General features: G+C 43.2%; 1 protein-coding gene across 2 annotated transcripts; it reads right to left on the bottom strand.

Annotated features, from left to right (window-relative positions):
- Window positions 1-7,618: 7,618 nt before the first annotated feature.
- On the bottom strand, window positions 7,619-20,724 carry kars1 (lysyl-tRNA synthetase 1). 2 transcript variants are annotated; one of them, XM_029114561.2, is made up of 15 exons: window positions 20,631-20,710; window positions 19,787-19,975; window positions 19,470-19,614; window positions 19,166-19,331; window positions 18,965-19,058; window positions 18,679-18,865; window positions 17,144-17,269; window positions 12,638-12,757; window positions 12,391-12,553; window positions 12,067-12,240; window positions 11,889-11,974; window positions 11,706-11,791; window positions 11,422-11,548; window positions 11,057-11,200; window positions 7,619-8,131 (listed from the first exon to the last, which is right to left on the bottom strand). In XM_029114561.2, exons 2-15 carry the CDS (start codon window positions 19,927-19,929, stop codon window positions 8,057-8,059), a joined length of 1,836 nt encoding a protein of 611 aa, XP_028970394.1. In that variant the 5' UTR covers window positions 19,930-19,975; window positions 20,631-20,710; the 3' UTR covers window positions 7,619-8,056. The 2 variants fall into 2 exon arrangements, with proteins under 2 accessions (XP_028970394.1, XP_028970396.1); XM_029114563.2 differs by lacking the exon at window positions 19,787-19,975 and having other exon boundaries at window positions 20,631-20,724.
- Between the last annotated feature and the right edge of the window lie 389 nt (window positions 20,725-21,113).

Below are 21,113 nucleotides of genomic sequence, written 5' to 3'. Positions count from 1 at the left end.
TTATCAATTGATAATAAATACTTATGAAAAGATAAACACTCTGTTATGATTTGATAACCTTTCCGTTTTTAGCTTCTGTCTTTGAATTCTTTCAGTCCCCAATAAATGGTTCATGCGGGGGGATTGGAGTTGCGAATCAGCCACTCCAAGAATGTGCACAAAGCACACTCTCTGGATGACTAAATAATTGCCCGTTGTTTTTTTTCCAAATGACACAACTGATAGGAGAATGTTACAGCAAAATAAATTTGAATGTAGACTACTTCAAAATGTACTTTGTATGTTTAGAAAATATGCATCTACCCTACAGTAGCTTGTGTTCGCAGCCAAAGCAGCGGCGACGTCTTATCTTAAACTGGTTTAACTTACCATTTACCAAGTGTTAAAGTTAGCTTATTTAAAAATCATAAATTGACAAGGCTGTAAAGGAAAAATATTCATTATATTGTTAATGTTATGAAGTTCCGTCAAATTTTGGAACTTCAGATATTGAAAAAACAAAGGATGTGCATTGTTCCTCACCCTCCCCTGATCAATAATATATACTTTTCATAGTTATTGTATACTTTATGTAAGAGCTATTGAAACTATAAGTTTGAAGAAGATGGCTGCATTTGTACACAATTTGAACGCTCCCACAAAGCAGCACCTGCGAAGATCGCTTCCTTTTCGGTTTCGGCTCTGATACACAGCGGTTAGTTCTCCGTGGCTCGCTAACTTTATGCTCGGTTAAAATATAGGGGAAATAAGACCTGTGCAACATCGTATGCACTTTTTTAATCACAATGAGACCAATATTGGATTTCATTAATTCTTCGTTAAAGAGATTTTGAGATTTGAAGAGCCGAATGTCTGTCGAATGTCCAATCTGAAACTAACTTCACCGCAGTGGAAATAATTCAATAAAATGGGACTTGACAGGTTATCTTTCAATTTATGTTTTTTTCGGTATAGTAAGAAAGTTTAAGTTTTAAGTTTCACTTTATTTATCAAATGCATTGGTTGATGATCGCTTCATTCTCCATTTTATTACGTTCAAAATATGCTCATACACAAGACATTCTGTTCGCTTCAATGTACACTCACCTAAAGGATTATTAGGAACACCATACTAATACTGTGTTTGACCCCCTTTCGCCTTCAGAACTGCCTTAATTCTACGTGGCATTGATTCAACAAGTTGCTGAAAGCATTCTTTAGAAATGTTGGCCCATATTGATAGGATAGCATCTTGCAGTTGATGGAGATTTGTGGGATGCACATCCAGGGCACGAAGCTCCCGCTCCACCACATCCCAAAGATGCTCTATTGGGTTGAGATCTGGTGACTGTGGGGGCCATTTCAGTACAGTGAACTCATTGTCCTGTTCAAGAAACCAATTTGAAATGATTCGAGCTTTGTGACATGGTGCATTATCCTGCTGGAAGTAGGCATCAGAGGATGGGTACATGGTGGTCATAAAGGGATGGACATGGTCAGAAACAATGCTCAGGTAGGCCGTGGCATTTAAACAATGCCCAATTGGCACTAAGGGGCCTAAAGTGTGTCAAGAAAACATCCCCCACACCATTAACCACCACCACCAGCCTGCACAGTGGTAACAAGGCATTATGGATCCATGTTCTCATTCTGTTTACGCCAAATTCTGACTCTACCATCTGAATGTCTCAACAGAAATCGAGACTCATCAGACCAGGCAACATTCTTCCAGTCTTCAACTGTCCAATTTTGGTGAGGTCGTGCAAATTGTAGCCTCTTTTTCCTATTTGTAGTGGAGATGAGTGGTACCCGGTGGGGTCTTCTGTTGTTGTAGCCCATCCGCCTCAAGGTTGTGCGTGTTGTGGCTTCACAAATGCTTTGTAACGAATGGTTATTTCAGTCAAAGTTGCTCTTCTATCAGCTTGAATCAGTCGGCCCATTCTCCTCTGACCTCTAGCATCAACAAGGCATTTTCGCCCACAGGACTGCCGCATACTGGATGTTTTTCCCTTTTCACACCATTCTTTGTAAACCCTAGAAATGGTTGTGCGTGAAAATCCCAGTAACTGAGCAGATTGTGAAATACTCAGACCGGCCCGCCTGGCACCAACAACCATGCCACGCTCAAAATTGCTTAAATCACCTTTCTTTCCCATTCTGACATTCAGTTTGGAGTTCAGGAGATTGTCTTGACCAGGACCACACCCCTAAATGCATTGAAGCAACTGCCATGTGATTGGTTGATTAGATAATTGCATTAATGAGAAATTGAACAGGTGTTCCTAATAATCCTTTAGGTGAGGGTACATCCATGGTGCTGACGTCCAGGCCACTTTCCTGTACTGCTCAACATCCCGCTCAACATCCTTCATCGCCCGTGCGTCCGGCTCAAATTCCAGCACAACATCCCTCGTCGCTCATCCGTCCTGCTAAACATCCTCTTGAGTGCTCCCCCTAGCGAGGACGTCCATGTGACGTGGTGGACGTCCGGGTCACTCTGAGGGATGTAGCCCCTACTGAATTTGGCTCCATACCGCAACGCTTGTGATGTCACACCATCAAGGTATGAATGTTAGCTTGAAATGTCTAAAAAGTGTGTGTTCAGTTTACATTTTGTATAGCTCAAAGCGTTTGAACACAGGTGGGCAGTCACCTGTAGCCCCTACTGAATTTCTCTTGGGGAAGGGACTCAGAAGGCCACAGGTTTGTGTCCTATGTGGGAAATGGTAAGGTGTGTGGGGTTAGTTTAGGTGGGGGTGCGAGCTTAGTGGTGGATGAGTTAACAGCACGTTGACGATGGAGCTATACAATTGGTCGTTTTTTTGGTATAGCTGGAAGGTCGTCAGGGAACGTGGTGACGTGTGTTATGAAGTATAGGCCCGCAAGTTCTCGTCCAGTATGGTACCGGCGAACTGATTGTGGAGGAAGTGATGGCAACAGCACACTGACGTCGACATCACTGAATAGTAGGGAAGGGCTAGACATTATTTAAACCCAATAATAATATCTGGGAGCGGACATGCAATCTCAGAGAGAAACCTTGTCATTTACATAAAAAATAACGTTTGTTAATGTTTTCCAGTGTAAGTAAGTTCACATCTCAAAAAAGTTAAGGGAACACGTAGTCATCAGAGATTAACACCAAGTCATTTAAACTTCAGGGATATCAATCTGTCCAGTTAGGAAGCATAAGCGACTGTGAATCAATGTCACCTGTTTTGGTGCAAATGAAAGTTGTTTTGTCGGTGGTGGGCACAGACAACTGACCTCTCCTTATCCTTCCTGACAGATTTCTCTCTAGTTTTGTGTTTTTCTTGTGTCCTTGTCACTACTGGTAGACTGAGGGGGTACCTGCAGGTTGCACATCCATACGTGCTGTTGCAAGAAGATTTGCTTTGTCTCCCACTACAGTTTCAAGAGCATGGAGGAGATACCAGGAGACGGGCTGTTACAAGAGGAGAGCTGGACAGGGCTGTAGAAGGGCATCAACCCAGCAGCAGGACCTGTATCTGCTCCTTTGTGCGAGGGGCAGGGAACAGGAGGGGCACCGCTGGAGCCCTACAAATTGACCTCCAGCGAGCTTCTGATGTGCATGTTTCTAACCAAACTGTCAGAAACAGACTCTGTGAGGGTGGCATGAGGGACTGATGTCCTCTAGTGTAGTGTTTTTCAACCCTGCTCCTGGAGGCACACCAACCAGCATGTTTTAGATCTCTCTCTGCCCTCCCATACCCGATGTAGCTCATCAAGGACTTGATAATGAGCTGATCATTTGAATCAGGTGTGATAGAGCAGGGAGAGATCTAAAACATGCAGGGTGGTGTGCCAGGAGCAGGATCGAAAAACACTGCTCTAGTCGGACTTGTGCTCACAGCACGGTGCAACTCGATTGGCATTCTCCAGAAAACACCAGAATTGGCAGGTCCGCCATTGGCATCACAGATGAGAGCAGGTTCACACTGAGCACATGTGACAGATGTGAAAGTGTCTGGAGATGCTGTGGTGAACGTTATGTTGCCTGCAACATCATCCAGCATGACCAGTTTGGTGGTGGGTCAGTGATGGTCTGGGGAGGCATATCCTTGGAGGGTCGCACAGACCTCCACGTGCTAGCCAACGATACCCTGACAGCTGTTAGGTACCGGGATGAAATCATCAGACCCATTGTCAGATCTTACGCTGGTGCAGTGGTCCCTGGGTTCCTCCTGGTGCAGGTCAATGCCCGGCGTCATGTGGCCAGAGTGTGTAGGTAGTTCCTGGTTGACGAAGTCATTGATGCCATTGCCTGGCCCTCACATTCTCCAGACCTGACTCCAATTGGAAACCTCTGGGACGTTATGTATTGGTGCATCCAACACTGCCAAATAGTGCCACAGACTGTCCAAGAGCTCACTGATGCACAGGGTTCAAATTACAGGGGGATTGCCTGGGTGGACCCCCCTAATTAAGACTTGCCCCCCGCCCAAAGAGGTGAAAACAACAGGTCGGGGGGTTGAAACATTTATTTATCGTTCTTACCTGTAATCGCAAATATTACAATACATTTTCCATATTCATGCCTGGAAGAATCTTGTCATAAGATTTCAGACACCCCTAAAGTGGACCATACAATTTCCTAACCTTGACGTTAGTTAAACGTCTTGTCTGTCTGCCTGCCTGACTCCCAACGTTGCAGTGGAGTTCTTAATGAAAGCCCCCCACAGAAATGTTGACTTAAAGGCAGAGGATATTACACTGCCATCTTGTGTATCGCCAGCCTTGTATTGAATGAACGAATGTCTTCATAGTTTCGGTTTACCTGTTGTAGTAGAGGGGGGTCTTAAATTAATGACACAGCAAAGACATGTGAGTGAAGTCCCGCAAATTCTCAGCAAAAGTTGAACAGCTTTTGAGCTAGTAAGATGTTTTGTGATGCTCTCTCTCTCTTCAGTGGATTCCCTTAAGCTTGCACGTTTAAAAGTAATTTATTCTGGATTAAACTACATGGAAATGGTAACGATAGAAAATTGCTAACGTGTTCTTGAGTTTTGCCCTTCGTTAAAGTCGGCAAAAACAGACGTTTTTTTCTGTTTAATCTGTAGGAGATTGCCCCTCATTTGCCTGTTTTCTGACACGCTGTGTGCCTATGGCTTGGCATTTCATTACAAATATAAAATGTAATATATGATCTAATGTTGGCTAAAACTGATGCTCAGTCATGAGCAGTCAGACAATGGAGGATTTGTTGTAGATTGACATCAATAACACATTTGCCTACCTCTTTGGCATGTTGATAGTGTTTTTGGTTCTGGTACAGCATTGTGTGGGTCTGAGCGCTGCTGTTGGGTCTCTGGGTCAAACTTGCTGTCAGTTTTGCTCTTGAATACTTTCTTGCTGACCACTGAATACAAAGGTTGTGCGGTACGTGCCCCGTGAGGTTTAATGGATTGGATTAATCATCATCTACAGACCAGGCCTGGCGCCACGACTTAGACCAGGTCCAGTTATCACAGTCACATGTTACGATTGACTGTATATACCGCTTCGGTGGACAGTTTGCGTGGTGATTAGATGTGCCCCCTAATTTCTAAAAAATGCCCCCTCAGTCATACCCTTCTGCAGGGCCTGCTACTGACTGTAGACATTACCTTAAACAAGCAAGATACACTGAAACATTCGCCTACGCTGTACTGGGTTCCCTTTATGCCCTGGAGAAAAAATTTACCCCTGAGTGTTCCTGAGCCCACGCAGAATGACTGACAGGACGGTAGAACATGAAAATTAGATTTTCATTAAATAAGGAAAACAGCGTTAGAGCGTGGAAATTCATTTGCAAAGGATGGTGCTGTTTCTCACTTTTCACATTTGAATTAACATTTGAATTATGTTATGTGTTATTGATGTCAATCTGCTACAACAAATCCTTCATTGCCTCACAAAGCGGGGCATGACTGAAGAAAATGACATGCTATATGGCTTTTCATTAACATTTTAATATTGACAGCTAATGTGCATACCAATACATGAAAATTCAAATGAAAATCACATGATTGCATTTTAATTTTCATGTTGCCTGAAATAATGGAGGCAAAAGTGGAAAATGAAAATGCAATGTGGGATTGCATTAACATTTGAATTAAGTTAACTATATGCTTCCATAGCTCTGTCGGTGAAATGACTCTACCATCATTTTAAGATAAAATTTGATCGTACGCACGCTTCATGAATGAGGACCAATGTCTTTTTCAGGGATGACAATGCCAAACCACATTTTCTATGTATTACAACAGCATGGCTCCGTAGCAAAATAATCAGTGTGCTAAACTGGCCTTCCTGCAGTCCAGACCTGTCATCCATTGAAAACATTTGGCGCATTATGAAACGAGAAATGAGAAAAGGAGAACCCGAACTGTTGACCACCTGAAATCCTATATTAAGCAAGAATAGGAAAATATTTCACTTTCAAAACTACAGCAATTGGTCTCCTCAATTCCCAAATGCTTACAGAGAATTTTTTAAAGAGGTGATGCAACACAGTGGTGAACATGCCCCCATCCCAACTTTTTTGAAATGTGTTACTGGCCTCAAATTCAAAACAGGAATGTTTTTCCAGAAACAATAACATTTCTCAATTTCAACATTTAATTTGACTTTGTACTATTTTCCATAAAATATAGGGATAAATAATTTGCACATCATTGCATTGTTTTTATTTGCATTTTAAACAGCGTCCCAACGTTTTTGAAACAGGTTTGTAGAACGTCACGTTTTCAAACTCGATCAGCACTGATCAATGTGAGTGGAACTGCAAGCAGCACCTTGAAAAATGAAAAGCTTACTTGTACTGTATTCATTCCGGAGTGTCCAGCAGTTACCAAAAATTAAACGGTTTTGAATACAATGACAGACCTTGATCGATGACTTGGTTGACACCACCTTGTCTGTTGATTGTGATTACTTTGGAAAATGTGGTTTTGGAGACTGAGTGGCATTGACTTAAACTAAGATTCTATGATAGAAAAAGGGATTTATTTAGACAGCCAGAGAAAAATCACTGAGTCCTACGATGTATACTCACCAGCCACTTTAGGAAGTTAGGAACACAGTGTTGTCTTCTGTTGTTATAGCTCATCCGATTTAAAGTTTGACGCATACCACTGTTTATTACTTTGAGGTCTTTGTCAGCTTAAAAGGAGTCTGGCCATTCTCTCAGCCATTTCATTAGCAAGGCGTTTTCACCCACAGAATTGCCACTCACTGGATGTTTTCTTGTTTATTCATTTTCTGTAATCCCGAGACCGTAATGCACAGATACTGGAACCACTACCTCTAGCGCCAACAATCATACCGCAATCAAAGTGGCATAGATCACGCATCTCCCCATTCTAATGTTTGGTTGAATAACAAAAATCACTTGATCAATTTAAATTGTGTTGTGGCACATGATTTTTCATCTGGCCATTTGCTTTAATGAGCAGGTGTATTAAAATTAAAGGCTGGTGAGTGTAACCATATAATCCCCAAAAGAAAAACCAACTATTTTTAAAGCCCATAAAATTGGTAGCTTTGCTTAATACAGTTCTGTAAGTGAACTGGATTTCAAAAGATCATTATAATTCACAGAACTATATGAAGATATTTTGACACAGGACTACAGAAGCACATTTGTCATTTGTCAAGTTTATTTGTGATAATGGCAGGTAATTGCAGATGAACATATTGTTTTATTTAAAAATAATTAAGTTGTAGAGCATACATAACTTTTAGAACACGAGAAACCTTCAATCGCTAACATACGAGACTAGAATGTTAATCACACTTAAAGACAAAAAGGGGAAAAAGCCTGAAGTAATTCCATGCAACAGCACAGTTTTGATACTTTCTATTAAACTGTAATTGTTGAAAAATATATTTAAAAGTCCCTTATTTTCCACATTAATGCAGATTGCAAGAATTAAGTAAAAAAAAAATGGAAAACTTCAACTCCATCATGACCCACAATGAACGAACCAATTAATGAACGAACCAATTAAGTTCATTCCACAGGTCTCATCATGCCATTGTCGGTAGATATCAGCCAGGTGGTGAGGTCACAATACTAGACAGAAGTGCCCTCTGTGGGAAGGGCTGTCTTGTTGTCATCAGGCTTCATGGCAGGGAAGAGCAGCACCTCCTGTTTAACAAAATCACCCCCATCAGTTGGTCACACAACACATACAAAAATGAAAATTATACAAATGACAACATTTGCACAACCAAATATAGATTAATATAGCTACATGCTAGTGAAATGTTTGGATTAGTTCTGCTAATAAGATTAGTCCAATTATGTGCCCTAACCTTACCGTTGCTAACATTTACTTGGCTTATAATAGCCATATAAGCCTGCTATTATCTTACAATAGGGCAATTAAAGATGTGTAGGCTTGATTTTTTTCTGGCTTAATTGCAGCAAACTGTCATAACTGAAAGTTAGAAATCAAGTAAAATTTCTGGATTTTCTATTTTACACTTATTACCAATTTTAAGGTGGAGCCTTTGTCGAACTGTTCGTTTAACTGCTCATTTAATGCAATGGAGTTTGCAGCGTTCGCTATGTTTGTGCTTATTGCCATAGCTGGTTAGGCAGTATTTCTCAACCCTTGAGGTAGATTTTCTTCCATATTAGGTTTGTTTGTAGGCACCGACATTGAAGACGAAATTTAAATAACCATGCTGTTGTGTATGTGGGACAATATCTTGGTGGCACTCACTAACTTTGATTAATTGTGCAGCTCTAATCCAGACTTACAATTTGAATACAACACAAAAAAAACTGGTGCATTCATGCTTTTACCAACTTAGAAATATTGCCAAAAGAAGATTTATCTTTTGATCGTGTCAAAGGGGTTTTATCTTTTGTGGACACTGAGAAAATTATACACACTTATTTTATCTTGCCTAGACTACTGTAATGCTTAGTTTACATGCCTCAACAATAAGTCCCTAGGTAAACTCCAGGTTGTACAGAATTCAGCTACCAGATGTCTTACAAGGACTAAATCAAGGTCTCATATAACCCCAGTGTTGGCAGCTCTACATCGGTTACTTGTAATATTCAGAGTAGATTTAAAATGCAACTTATCCCTTTTTAGGCACTACATGGTCTGACACTTGATTACATTAGTGACATGCTATACCCATACTGCACTGTTAGGCCTCTCAGATCAGCTGTAAAATGACTTCTGGCTGTCCCAGAGTCTAGACTGAAAACTATCTGGAACCGGGCCTTTGCTATACGAGCCCCTAGACTCTGGAACAGCCCACCACAGAATGTCAGAGATGCTACGTCACTGCATTCCCTCAAATCTTACCTAAACAAAATTTTCATAAGATTTTGATTTTTTTTTACCATTGTGATTTTATATTTTGTTCATTCTTTTCACTTCATTTTTTGTATTTGTATTTTTTTATTATTTTAATGCATTTAAACTTATGTTAAAAACACTGTACTTGTACTAGAAAAGCTCTATGCAAGTTAATATTATATTATCTAGATGGAGATTAAGTCAAAAAGGACCCTTTAAAGCCATCAAAACAGTGTTTAAACTATTATTTTCTCCTTTTGATTTTTTACCAGCTGAGTATGCAAAAAACATTTTCAGCAACGACCTGGAAGCAATTAGGATTGATTTCTTATTCAGGGCTAGAATGACAGGGTTTTTCCACCTTTTGACCACTAGGGAACAAAAGTCACCCATCCAGATGTACTGGCTGGAAGGATGACAAGACAATAGGGGTGGGATGATATTAGAATTTCATGCCACGATTAACCTGGCCAAAATTATCCAGGTTAATCGGCCAGAATTGTTATTATCCCGATTAATAACAATTCTGGCGTCTAGCTCAAAATGGTTGATTGGAAATGCTTCCATTACATAAATATTGTTCTTGTGCATTTAAAAAGCCATTACAATAAAAACCAAAGAAGGTTTTTAATAATTAACTAATACTATAACATGTACATCTCTAAATGTATATGGTTGCCAGCTTCACTGAGGATGTTTAGTGGCATTTAGTGAGGTTTACTCAGGTTTGACATTTCTGTATTGTAAATGTATTAGAATATTTTGAGATACTGGATTTTTGATGTCCATGAGCTGAAACAAAAAAGGCTTGAATGTTTAACTTTGTTTAATTAATCTAGAATATATGAAGTTGTCACTTATTGATTTGAATTACGGCACAAAAACTTTTCCATGATATTCTGATTTTTTTAGATGCACCTGTATGTTTGGCTGTGCCCATAGAACACTACAGACAGTCCTTCACTCCAGTCAGAAAAAAAGGTAACCATCCTATGCCGTCAGTCATACATGCATGCAGGAAAAAAATATTTGCCCTCTTTCTAATTTTCTAAGCCTTTCCATATTTAAATAAGTAGTGACTGAAATCTCATTTTAAATAAAGGGAACTATAATGACCAAATACATGTGAAAAAACAAACCGTTCTATAGTTATTTATTGAACTGCAACACCCTGAGAAAAAGTGGTTACCCTTTTATACTAAACTTGTTAAGCTGCAATGACCTCAACTAACGGCTTCCTTTAGTTGTTTAATCACTCTCACCACTTTGGAGGTGTGTGTGTAATGGCATAACTTAAATATATATTTATTTTTTTACACATTACCTTTATTTAAATTTAGGTTTTGAATGAAGATCTGAAAACATTCAATGACAAAACTATGCTAAATACTCTTCCAGTATTGTTTGTTAGGAACATTAAAAAAAACACTCTCTCCCCACAACTGATGCTAACTCATAATTCAAATTTCCAGGTTATGCGATTAATGTCTAATAGCCTTCTTTTCTATAAAGATGTCCAGTGAGAGCAGGCATGCAATTTGTTGAATCCCCAGTACAGACAGATCATCCCTATTGCTAATCAGTAAAACATTAAAAAAATTAAAAAATCTAATTTCAGCATGGCAGCCGTTCTAAAACCATGCCAAATTCTTATTGATTGCTCTGATGCCATTGTATTTCATAATAATAAACAAGTCCCAGAGATCAAACAATAGATCTAAATTGCCCTTTGTATGTTTGTATGACTGTACCTTGATGTTGTTAGAGTCTGTGAGGAACATGGTAAGGCGGTCAATGCCCATGCCCCACCCAGCAGTCGGTGGCAAGCCATACTCTAGTGCTGTGCAGAAGGTTTCATCAATGGACATGCTCTCCTCATCACCCTCTGCCTTGGCCTACAAAGACAAACATGAATAAACATATTAGCTAGACGAAGAAACAGTCAGGTCAGCTAAAAGTACATTGTCGTGACTCAATCAGTGAAGTTCCCAAAGATTACATTTATAATTTTATGTTGATCAATGATAATGTACGTTTATTCTGGAGACATTTCATCAGTTCATTTCTCACTATTACTTTCTACCCTTGCTTAGTCAACACCGCCAGGCACACTGACCTTAGCCTGTTGCTCAAACAGCTCTCTCTGTCTGATAGGGTCATTCAGCTCAGTGTAGGCATTACAGATCTCCTTCTTCATTACAAACAGCTCAAAGCGCTCCGTCAGGCCTTTCTCTGACCGGTGCCTGTATGGGGACACATCAAGGTGAGGATCCACAAACAGGGGCACTGCTAGAACCACCTCGACAATGCATCATGTGTGTCAAAGGGTAAAATTCAGTCCACAGAATTGTGGATTAAAGCATTAATGCTTGTTTTCAGCTGAGTGTAGGATAGGCTCACCATTTGGCTAATGGGCTCATGATCTGTGGGTGGTCACAGATGTATGTGGGGTTGATACATGTGACTTCCAGGAAGTCTCCCACCAACTGCAGATACAAACATCAACTTCAGTTTAGTCATTATGTCAATACCATTCAGGGGGTAGAGTTATGAGGTATTCATGATGAAGATTAGAAAGGGTACCTTGTCAAGGAGGCGGGCAGTGGTTCTAGGAGGAGGACACTCCACTCCTTTCTGGGTACACAGATCATCAAAGAATTTACGGGTCTCTGTGTTGGATAGGGGCAAGCCAGTTAATCAACACCGATAATGATTACATACATAAAGCAGAGATACACTTGACCAGCATACATTCTCTTACCGTCACTGTCATATGTGTCAGTAGCTGGGAACTTGACACCCATCTCCTTCTCCAGGTCGTGTGTCATGCTGATTCTCCTGAATGGAGGAGTAAAGTCAATCTCAACAGCCTGACCCTCTGGCCCCTCTGGATGATACTTTACTTTGTACCCTCCAGTGATGTGCTTAACCATCCCTGGTGGGAAGAAACAGAGGGGGGGGGGGGGGGGGGGATAAAGAATCAGTTACTAATGGAGGCCAGGAGCTACACTTACATGTCACAGTGAGTGGACAGTACTTAGCAGCACTAACACCATAAACATTCAGGAATGTGAATATAAGTCACCTGAGAGCAGCCTCTCTGTGATGTCCATCAAGTCATGGTAATCGGCGTAAGCCATATAGAATTCACAGGTGGTAAACTCAGGATTGTGGGTAAGGTCAATGCCTTCGTTTCTGAACTGCCGTCCAATCTCATAAACTCTGTCAATCCCCCCAACCACAAGCATCTGGGGAAAGAAAACATAAGCATGGAGCTAAAAAATTTTCTCCTCCCCTTGTTGTTATTGTGTCTTCCTAACAGAAGGTGTTACCTTGTGATAGAGCTCAGGAGCGATCCTCATGTAAAGGTTCATGTCAAGGTCGTTGTGGTAGGTGACAAAGGGTTTGGCCACAGCTCCACCAGGAATCAGATTCATCATGGGTGTCTCAATCTGTAAGAAACATGTGTTGTGGTCTCTCAGTTTCAGTTAACGCTCAATTAAGACCCTGTTTGTGTAAATGGCGCTACTTTAAATGATTTTACAGCGTGGTGCAAGTCGTCTTTTATGAATATCAACGCGGCAAAAACTAAAGAAATGCTGATCGATTTTAGGAAGAATCCCCCCACCCTCTCTCCGACCCTTATTAATGATCAAGCTATCGAAGTGGTGAAGCAATACAAATACCTCGGTATTATAATAGACGACAAACTCACCTTCGAACCTCAGGTTGACGCTGTCTGTAAAAAAGCACACCAGCGTATGTTTTTTTATCGTAAACTTCGCAATTTTAATGTCGATAAGACTTTTATGAGGATGTTTTATTGTTGTTTTATTGAAACTATTCTTTCCTTTGCCTTTGTGAGCTGGTTTGGGTCCCTCACTCTTAAAAACAAAAACAGGCTGCAATACATTACTAAAGTGTGTGGAAAAATTTCCCTGAACTCTCTGACTGACTTAAAATCTCTATACGAGACAAGGACCCTGAAGAAGGCCCAGTCAGTCCTGGCTGATATAAGCCACCCTCTGAACAGCTGCTTCATGTTGTTGCCGTCTGGCCGCAGATTCTGTCTGCCTAAATGCAGGACAAACAGACACAAAAACTCTTTTGTTCCTGCTGCTATAGGTTTTGTTAATTTACTTTACTGTTGTATTTACTTGTGTTCTCCTTCGATAGTATCTGTTGTATGTATGGCTTATGTGTCGTTTATGTTGCACTTTATTTTGCTGCAAAACGAATTGCCCCTCGGGGATAATAAAGACTCCTTGAACCTTGAACTAGGGTGGGTCAGCAGTATATGCTGGGGCCTCCAGTGCACATGTACTGTTGTGGCGTGAAACAATAAAACAATGAATAATATGTTTTATATGTTTTAATAATGAATAACACACACACACACACACACACACACACACACACACACACACACACACACACACACACACACACACACACACACACACACACACACACACACACACACACACACACACACACACACACACACACACACACACACACACACACACACACACACACACACGGCGCAGCCGGGGCCCCACCCTGGAGCCAGGCCCGGGGTTGGGGCTCGTTCGCGAGCGCCTGGTGGCCGGGCCTTTCCCCATGGGGCCCGGCCGGGCCAAGCCCGAACGAGCGACATGGGGCCACCCTCTCGTGGGCTCACCACCCACAGGAGGGACCATAAGGGGCCGGTGCAGAGAGGATCGGGTGGCAGTCGAAGGCGGGGGCCTAGACAACCTGATCCCTGGACACGGAAACTAGCTCTAGGGACGTGGAATGTCACCCCGCTGGCGGGGAAGGAGCCTGAGATCGTGCGTGAGGTTGAGAGGTTCCGACTAGAGGTAGTCGGGATCACCTCTACACACGGCTTGGGCTCTGGAACCACACTCCTTGAGAGAGGATGGACTCTTCACCACTCTGGAGTTGCCCATGTTGAGAGGCGGCGGGCTGGTGTGGGTTTGCTTATAGCTCCCCAGCTCTGCCACCATGTGTTGGAGTTTACCCCGGTGAACGAGAGGGTCGTTTCCCTGCGCCTACGGGTCGGGGATAGGTCTCTCACTGTTGTTTGTGCCTACGGGCCGAACGGCAGTGCAGAGTACCCGACCTTCTTGGAGTCTCTGGGAGGGGTGCTGGAAAGTGCTCCGAATGGGGACTCTATCGTTCTACTGGGGGACTTCAACGCCCACGTGGGCAACGACAGTGACACCTGGAGGGACGTGATTGGGAGGAACGGCCCCCCTGATCTGAACCCGAGCGGTGTTCAGTTATTGGACTTCTGTGCTAGTCACAGTTTGTCCATAACCAACACCATGTTCAAGCATAAGGATGTCCCCATCAATGCACGTGGCACCAGGACACCCTAGGCCGCAGGTCGATGATCGACTTTGTTGTCGTTTCATCTGACCTGCGGCCACATGTCTTGGACACTCGGGTGAAGAGAGGGGCGGAGCTGTCAAATGATCACCACCTGGTTGTGAGTTGGATCCGATGGCGGGGGAGGAAGCTGGACAGACTCGGCAGGCCCAAGCGTACTGTAAGGGTCTGCTGGGAACGTCTGGCTGAGTCTCCTGTCAGAGAGATCTTTAACTCCCACCTCCGGCAGAGCTTTGACTGGATCCCGAGGGAGGCTGGAGATATTAAGTCCGAGTGGACCATGTTCTCCACCGCCATTGTCGAAGAGGCCGCTCGGAGCTGTGGCCGTAAGGTCTCCGGTGCCTGTCGAGGCGGCAATCCCCGAACTCGGTGGTGGACACGGGAAGTAAGGGATGCTGTCAAGCTGAAGAAGGAGTCCTATCAGGCCTGGTTGGCTTGAGGGACTCCTGAGGCAGCTGACGGGTACCGAAAGGCCAAGCGGACTGCAGCCCTGGTGGTTGTGGAGGCAAAAACTCGGGCCTGGGAGGAGTTCGGTGAGGCCATGGAGAAGGACTATCGGCTGGCCTCGAAGAGATTCTGGCAAACCATCCGGCGCCTCAGGAGAGGGAAACCGTGCCCTACCAACGCTGTTTACAGTAGAGGTGGGCAGCCGTTGGCCTCAACTGGGGATGTCGTCGGGCGGTGGAAGGAGTACTTCGAGGATCTCCTCAATCCCGCCCTCACGTCTTCCATTGAGGAAGCAGAGGATGAGGGCTCAGAGGTGGACTCGTCCATCACCCGGGCTGAAGTCACCGAGGTGGTTAAGAAACTCCTCGGTGGCAAGGCACCGGGGGTGGATGAGATCCGCCCTGAGTACCTCAAGTCTCTGGATGTTGTGGGGCTGTCTTGGCTGACACGCCTGTGCAACATCGCGTGGCAGTCGGGGACAGTCCCTCTGGGATGGCAGACCGGGGTGGTGGTCCCTTTTAAGAAGGGGGACCAGAGGGTGTGTTCCAACTATAGGGGGATCACACTTCTCAGCCTCCCCGGGAAAGTCTATGCCAAGGTTCTGGAGAGGAGAATACGGCCGATAGTAGAACCTCGGATTCAGGAGGAACAGTGTGGTTTTCGTCCAGGCCGTGGAACACTGGACCAGCTCTATACCCTCGACAGGGTGATGGAGGGTTCATGGGAGTTTGCCCAACCAGTCCACATGTGTTTTGTGGATTTGGAGAAGGCATTCGACTGTGTCCCTCGCGGCATCCTGTGGAGAGTGCTTCGGGAATATGGGGTCCTGGGTCCTTTGCTAAGGGCTGTCAGGTCCCTGTACGACCGAAGCAGGAGCTTGGTCCGCATTGCCGGCAGTAAGTCAGACTTGTTCCCTGTGCATGTTGGACTCCGGCAGGGCTGCCCTTTGTCACCGGTTCTGTTCGTAATTTTTATGGACAGAATTTCTAGGCGAAGCCAGGGGCCGGAGGGTGTCGGGTTTGGGGACCACACGATTTCGTCTCTGCTCTTTGCGGATGATGTTGTCGTGTTGGCCCCTTCAAGCCAGGACCTTCAACATGCACTTGGAAGTGTGAAGCGGTGGGGATGAAAATCAGTACCTCCAAATCCGAGGCCATGGTCCTCAGTCGGAAAAGGGTGGCTTGCCCACTTCAGGTTGGTGGAGAGTGCCTGCCTCAAGTGGGAGGAGTTTAAGTATCTAGGGGTCCTGTTCACGAGTGAGGGAAGGATGGAACGGGAGATTGACAGACGGATCGGTGCAGCTTCTGCAGTAATGCGGTCGATGTATCGGTCTGTCGTGGTGAAGAAAGAGCTGAGCCGCAAGGCGAAGCTCTCGATTTACCAGTCAATCTACGTTCCTACTCTCACCTATGGCATGAGCTTTGGGTGTCCTCGGTGTCCCCCCGGAAGAGCTGGAGGAAGTGTCTGGGGAGAGGGAAGTCTGGGCATCCCTGCTTAGACTGCTGCCCCCGCGACCCGGCCCCGGATAAGCGGAAGATGATGGTATGGTATAGTTAGCTAATTAACGCAACCACGCGAACAAATGACAGGTACCTGTAACGCGTGTTCCTCTGGCGACTGGCCTGATGTCTGTATCTATAATGCGTGTATTGGTGGCTCTGACTACTATGACGCTATCAACGTTTCTCAAATTGCATGCAGAAAATAGTTCAACGCGCTGAACACCCATAAGAACGGTTATATACACTGACAAATTTGGTGAACGTTGTCTAACAAAACGGTTTTATTCCCATTTGTTTTTCTTGATGCGGTGGCAATTTTTACTTGGCGCCATGGCGGGGCGCCAAGTTAAAATGAACACAACAGAATCTCTGGTATAAATATTTGTATAGGAAAGAAGCAGGCGATAGCAGCTTAACATGAACTCCTTCACACATGATCACTTCCCTGACAGAAAATAAAAATAAACAACATCCCCCAGTTGCCATTGCCCTCACCTCCAGGAATCCCAGCCCGTCCAGGAAACTGCGAAGATAAGTGATGATCTTGGCACGTGTTAGAAACTTCTGCCTCACAAAGTCATTGAGAATTAGATCAAGGTAACGCTGGCGGAATCTTGTTTCCTGAAAAAAAATTAAAATTACACAATGACTCTGAAAATCTGGAAGTGCACTTTAAATGTGGTAAGGCTTTCTTGGCTAGTCTCTTGGGAATATGTAAGTTAGTATATGTAAATCTTTGAAAACCAAAGACTTAATATATATGTATGTTACTTTAAGATACAGATCAGTCCCTAGTTGCAGGGACTGGCCGAATGGCTGTTTGGGATGACGCTGTAGTTAGGGACGGTGGACCAACTGAAACACCCCTGACCTTCGCTCCATCGACCTCAACCCAGGACTCCATACTGCATCAGTGTAATGTGAATTACTGTTTACATTCCAATCCTGATATCAAACTCCATTGTGTCTGTTTTGCGAGTTATGCTTATAGCGAAGTATAAGTCACTGTCCCTACACAATTACATTTTTCAGAAACAAGTCACAAGAGAGGCAGAATGAGAGGAAACCTAGCTAGTGAGGACACAAAGATCATGGCAAATTTCAACATGTAATATGCAATATAAAAAGTTCAAACCAGAGATTGGTTTGAATCTACAAAAAAACTGCTCCCTCTAAATCCAATGTATGCTAATTCCGTTGTCACAGATTTACATGTACTACGTTACATATTTCCCAGGCCAGGTTGGGCCCATACAAGTTAAAATACAGCACAGTCACTCAAAAAGCATTAATATGTTCCTTCACTCATTCACACATTGTTTAAAGCAATTACAATTTCCTGATAGCTAAAAACAAGGTTTTGCCAGTTACTTACAATAAACAGAACCGACAAATGCATAATGACTGGACACAATGCTGGCAGCATTTATTCCAGGCATATTTGCTTGTCCATATTATTTTAACTTAAAAAAAAGCAACTTAGGCTATGCCAGATTTGTAAAATATAAATAAACAATGGACAATTTAGGGAAGGGAGAATCAAAATGTCTGTTTAAAATTATTTTTCTTTGCCACAGTTTAGTTAGTTATATGGACCACATTTCCATGAAAGCAGCCTCTAGTAACCTGTCTCCTGGTGGGTCACCTTCAAAGAGTTACACATTTACCATTACTGTACCTACATTCCCCCATAAAGTAATAAAACCACAGTGAACAAGTTTAGTGGTGGCTCCATGCAGGAAAAAGTTAGTGCTGAAGCAACACCAAAAAATACTGAAAGGAATGTTCTCATTTTTCAATATAGAGAATTAATCTTCAGAATCCTTTTTTCACCAGCAAGCTTTGACTGCTCAACAAGCCAGCACAGCCAACACAGACGCTTTTCCCTTCAGTGTGAAGATCCCAGAAAAATAATAATAATTTTCGATAAAAAAGATTTGCTCTGCACACCCCCAAACTACATCATCACTCACTCATATGAAAGCAGACATGCATTATGTATCTCACTACAGGAATGTGAAGTTGCTCACCTTGTCTTTGAGGCCAAAGTGGAGATGGGGAAGCATATGCAAGCAAGGTGAAAGTAGGGTCATCTCTATGGGAATGATGCTCAGCTCGCCCTTTTTAGTTTTCCCTGGGTTACCACGGACACCAATAATGTCACCACGCCGTAGCTTGTTGTTGATGTGCCCAAACTCATCCTCAGACTTGTAGTTCCTAACAGTGAAGATAGACAGATGGGGTCAGAAAAGATTCATATTTCAGCAATTGGAGCTCCCATGAACAGTAAGTACTAGGAAGGGACAATTTCTATACCTGTTGGTTGCCATAACCTGCAGCTTGACACCTTCCCCTCTCAAATCATAAAATATCAACTTGGCCCCGGATGCCCTCTTGGCATGGACACGGCCTGTCAACAGCAATAGTTTAACAACGGTTAAATATACAGAAAGACCAGTCAAAGACAACATCATCCAATTCATAATGTCAGTGGTTGAAAACAGTGGTTGTCAGTACCTGCTACACAGAGGACAACGTCTGTAAGCTGGTCTCCAGGCTGTAGGTGGTTGTATTTTTCAATGAACTCTGTGAGTGACAGATCTACATGGTACTTGTGTGGGTAGGGGTCCTCTGCTGTGCCTTTTAGAGCCTGGATGGCTTGGCTACGGATCTTAAAGTATTGCTATTGGGATAAACAACATAAAGTGAGGTCAGTGCAAATATTCAATTACTGCAATTATTGTGTGTGTGTAAAACTGCAGACAACATTCTGAAAGCTTAGAAGGGAGAAAGGATGAAAATACACATATATTAAGCTCACATTAGGGTCCAAGGTCTCTTCCTCTGTCCCGTATGCATTCTGATCCGCCTGGTCATTGGTTTCCTTCTTCTGCTCCACTTGCTCTTTGACTTTGGCTTCCTTCTCAGCTGCCTTCTTCTCAGCTTTCATTCGCCTCTTCAGCTCACTGACAACACCGACACAGAGGGTTACATTAGAGTAGGCACTCACAGAACTGGGGGTCAGGGGAGACTACTCAGGAGACAAGGCTGCTCCGAAAAGACATGCAAGTAAAACCTAGATGGGAAGTATCCACAAAAGGTTGGTTGTTTTTCTCATCAAATGGAAAAGCCACCAACCTTTTGTCACCTCTCCAGCGATTCCCCTGAATTAGAGCTGGGACTGCTGCTGTGCAGGGGAGAGCAAACTTTACTCCTTGAGCCCTGACCCCAAAGGCTTGGCACACTTGGTGCCGGGCAGCCCTGACCATCAAAGTCAGCATAGTGAGGCAGGCTGACCTACTGATCAACACCAATCAATGACCATACCTGGAGAGACACAAACACAGAACACAGCTGTCTTTGGCCCACGTCATGTGACTTTGGCCTGTGTCATTATTTCTGCCACACTGAATTTGAGTCGTTTTTCAAAGGGGATGTACTACAATAATGGGGAAGTCTATGTAAATGATGAGTGGTTCTGTTGATGGGTTTATTAGGGTAGCGCAATCCATCCCTCTCTTAAGTCCCCCCTAGACATACAACATTATTACTTTAAACACACCTGTTTAAAATAGTCAAGGGTTTGATTAGCTGAACAACTACATTTGGTGTAGCAGTTTGGGATTTAAACTAAAATGGATGCATCTGGGGACCACATTCTCACTTTCATTTGAGCAGATCAGTCGTTAGATAACTCAATCTAGTAGTAGTAAATTATATGGATTTCGTAGTTCTTTCCGTTAAAAAAGTAGTCCATTTGTACAATGACATGTCAGGACTGCAAGCACCACGTGCGATATGCCAGTTAAAACGAATTGAAGATATGGAACGCTGTTTTATACAAACTGATGCAACTGTGTGCAACACTATCTTTCAAAACGTATCGAATACTTCTACAGGACTGATCCACACACACCATTGAGGTGTTGGCAACGGTTCCATTCATTATTTCTAATATACTACTGAAGCTACATTAGCTTACTTTTTGCTGAGTTTCTCTCCGTCCACCTCGGTAAAGTCAGCCATCTTCTTCGTGCCACGGTTAAATCGAATAAAGCTAGAGATGTTAGAAAATGGAGAAGATATGAACGACTCAATCAATGTATGATGTAACGTTTAAAACACTCCCACCCCGCATATTGTCGACCAATCGCGTGCATGTTGTCATGTAGCGTCACGCAGTTTCTTAAACAATTACGAAACGATTGAATAATACAAATGAAAAGTTACGAATCGCCGATCTTTTAAAATATTCTTAATTGTATTTTTCTTATTCAAAAGATTCGTGCTCATTTTTCGTTCATGAACTATCGCATAATTGACTCCTATTCGATTTTAAGTCCCGGAATTACCCAGAATGCACGCGCTACAGACTGGTTACGTAAACAGTCGTGCTTTAGAGCCTTTGTTTGTCCATCTCCCAAAATTATCTCTGGTAATTGTCCCACTTTCTGACGTTTCATTG

This window comes from Esox lucius, chromosome 2 (assembly GCF_011004845.1).
Source record: "Esox lucius isolate fEsoLuc1 chromosome 2, fEsoLuc1.pri, whole genome shotgun sequence".
NCBI lineage: Eukaryota > Metazoa > Chordata > Actinopteri > Esociformes > Esocidae > Esox > Esox lucius.
The sequence above is the reverse complement of the archived record's forward strand: the minus strand, read 5'-3'. Positions and strand labels throughout refer to the sequence as shown.

Coding starts and splice junctions, on each gene's coding strand:
- kars1 (XM_029114561.2), bottom strand. CDS start 19,929: ATGCTGACTTTGATGGTCAGGGCTGCCCGGCACCAAGTGTGCCAAGCC. Junction 11,201..11,421: donor TGTTTGAGCAACAGGCTAAG/GTCAGTGTGCCT, acceptor TTGTCTTTGTAG/GCCAAGGCAGAGGGTGATGA. Junction 8,132..11,056: donor CAGACTCTAACAACATCAAG/GTACAGTCATAC, acceptor TTTGTTAAACAG/GAGGTGCTGCTCTTCCCTGC.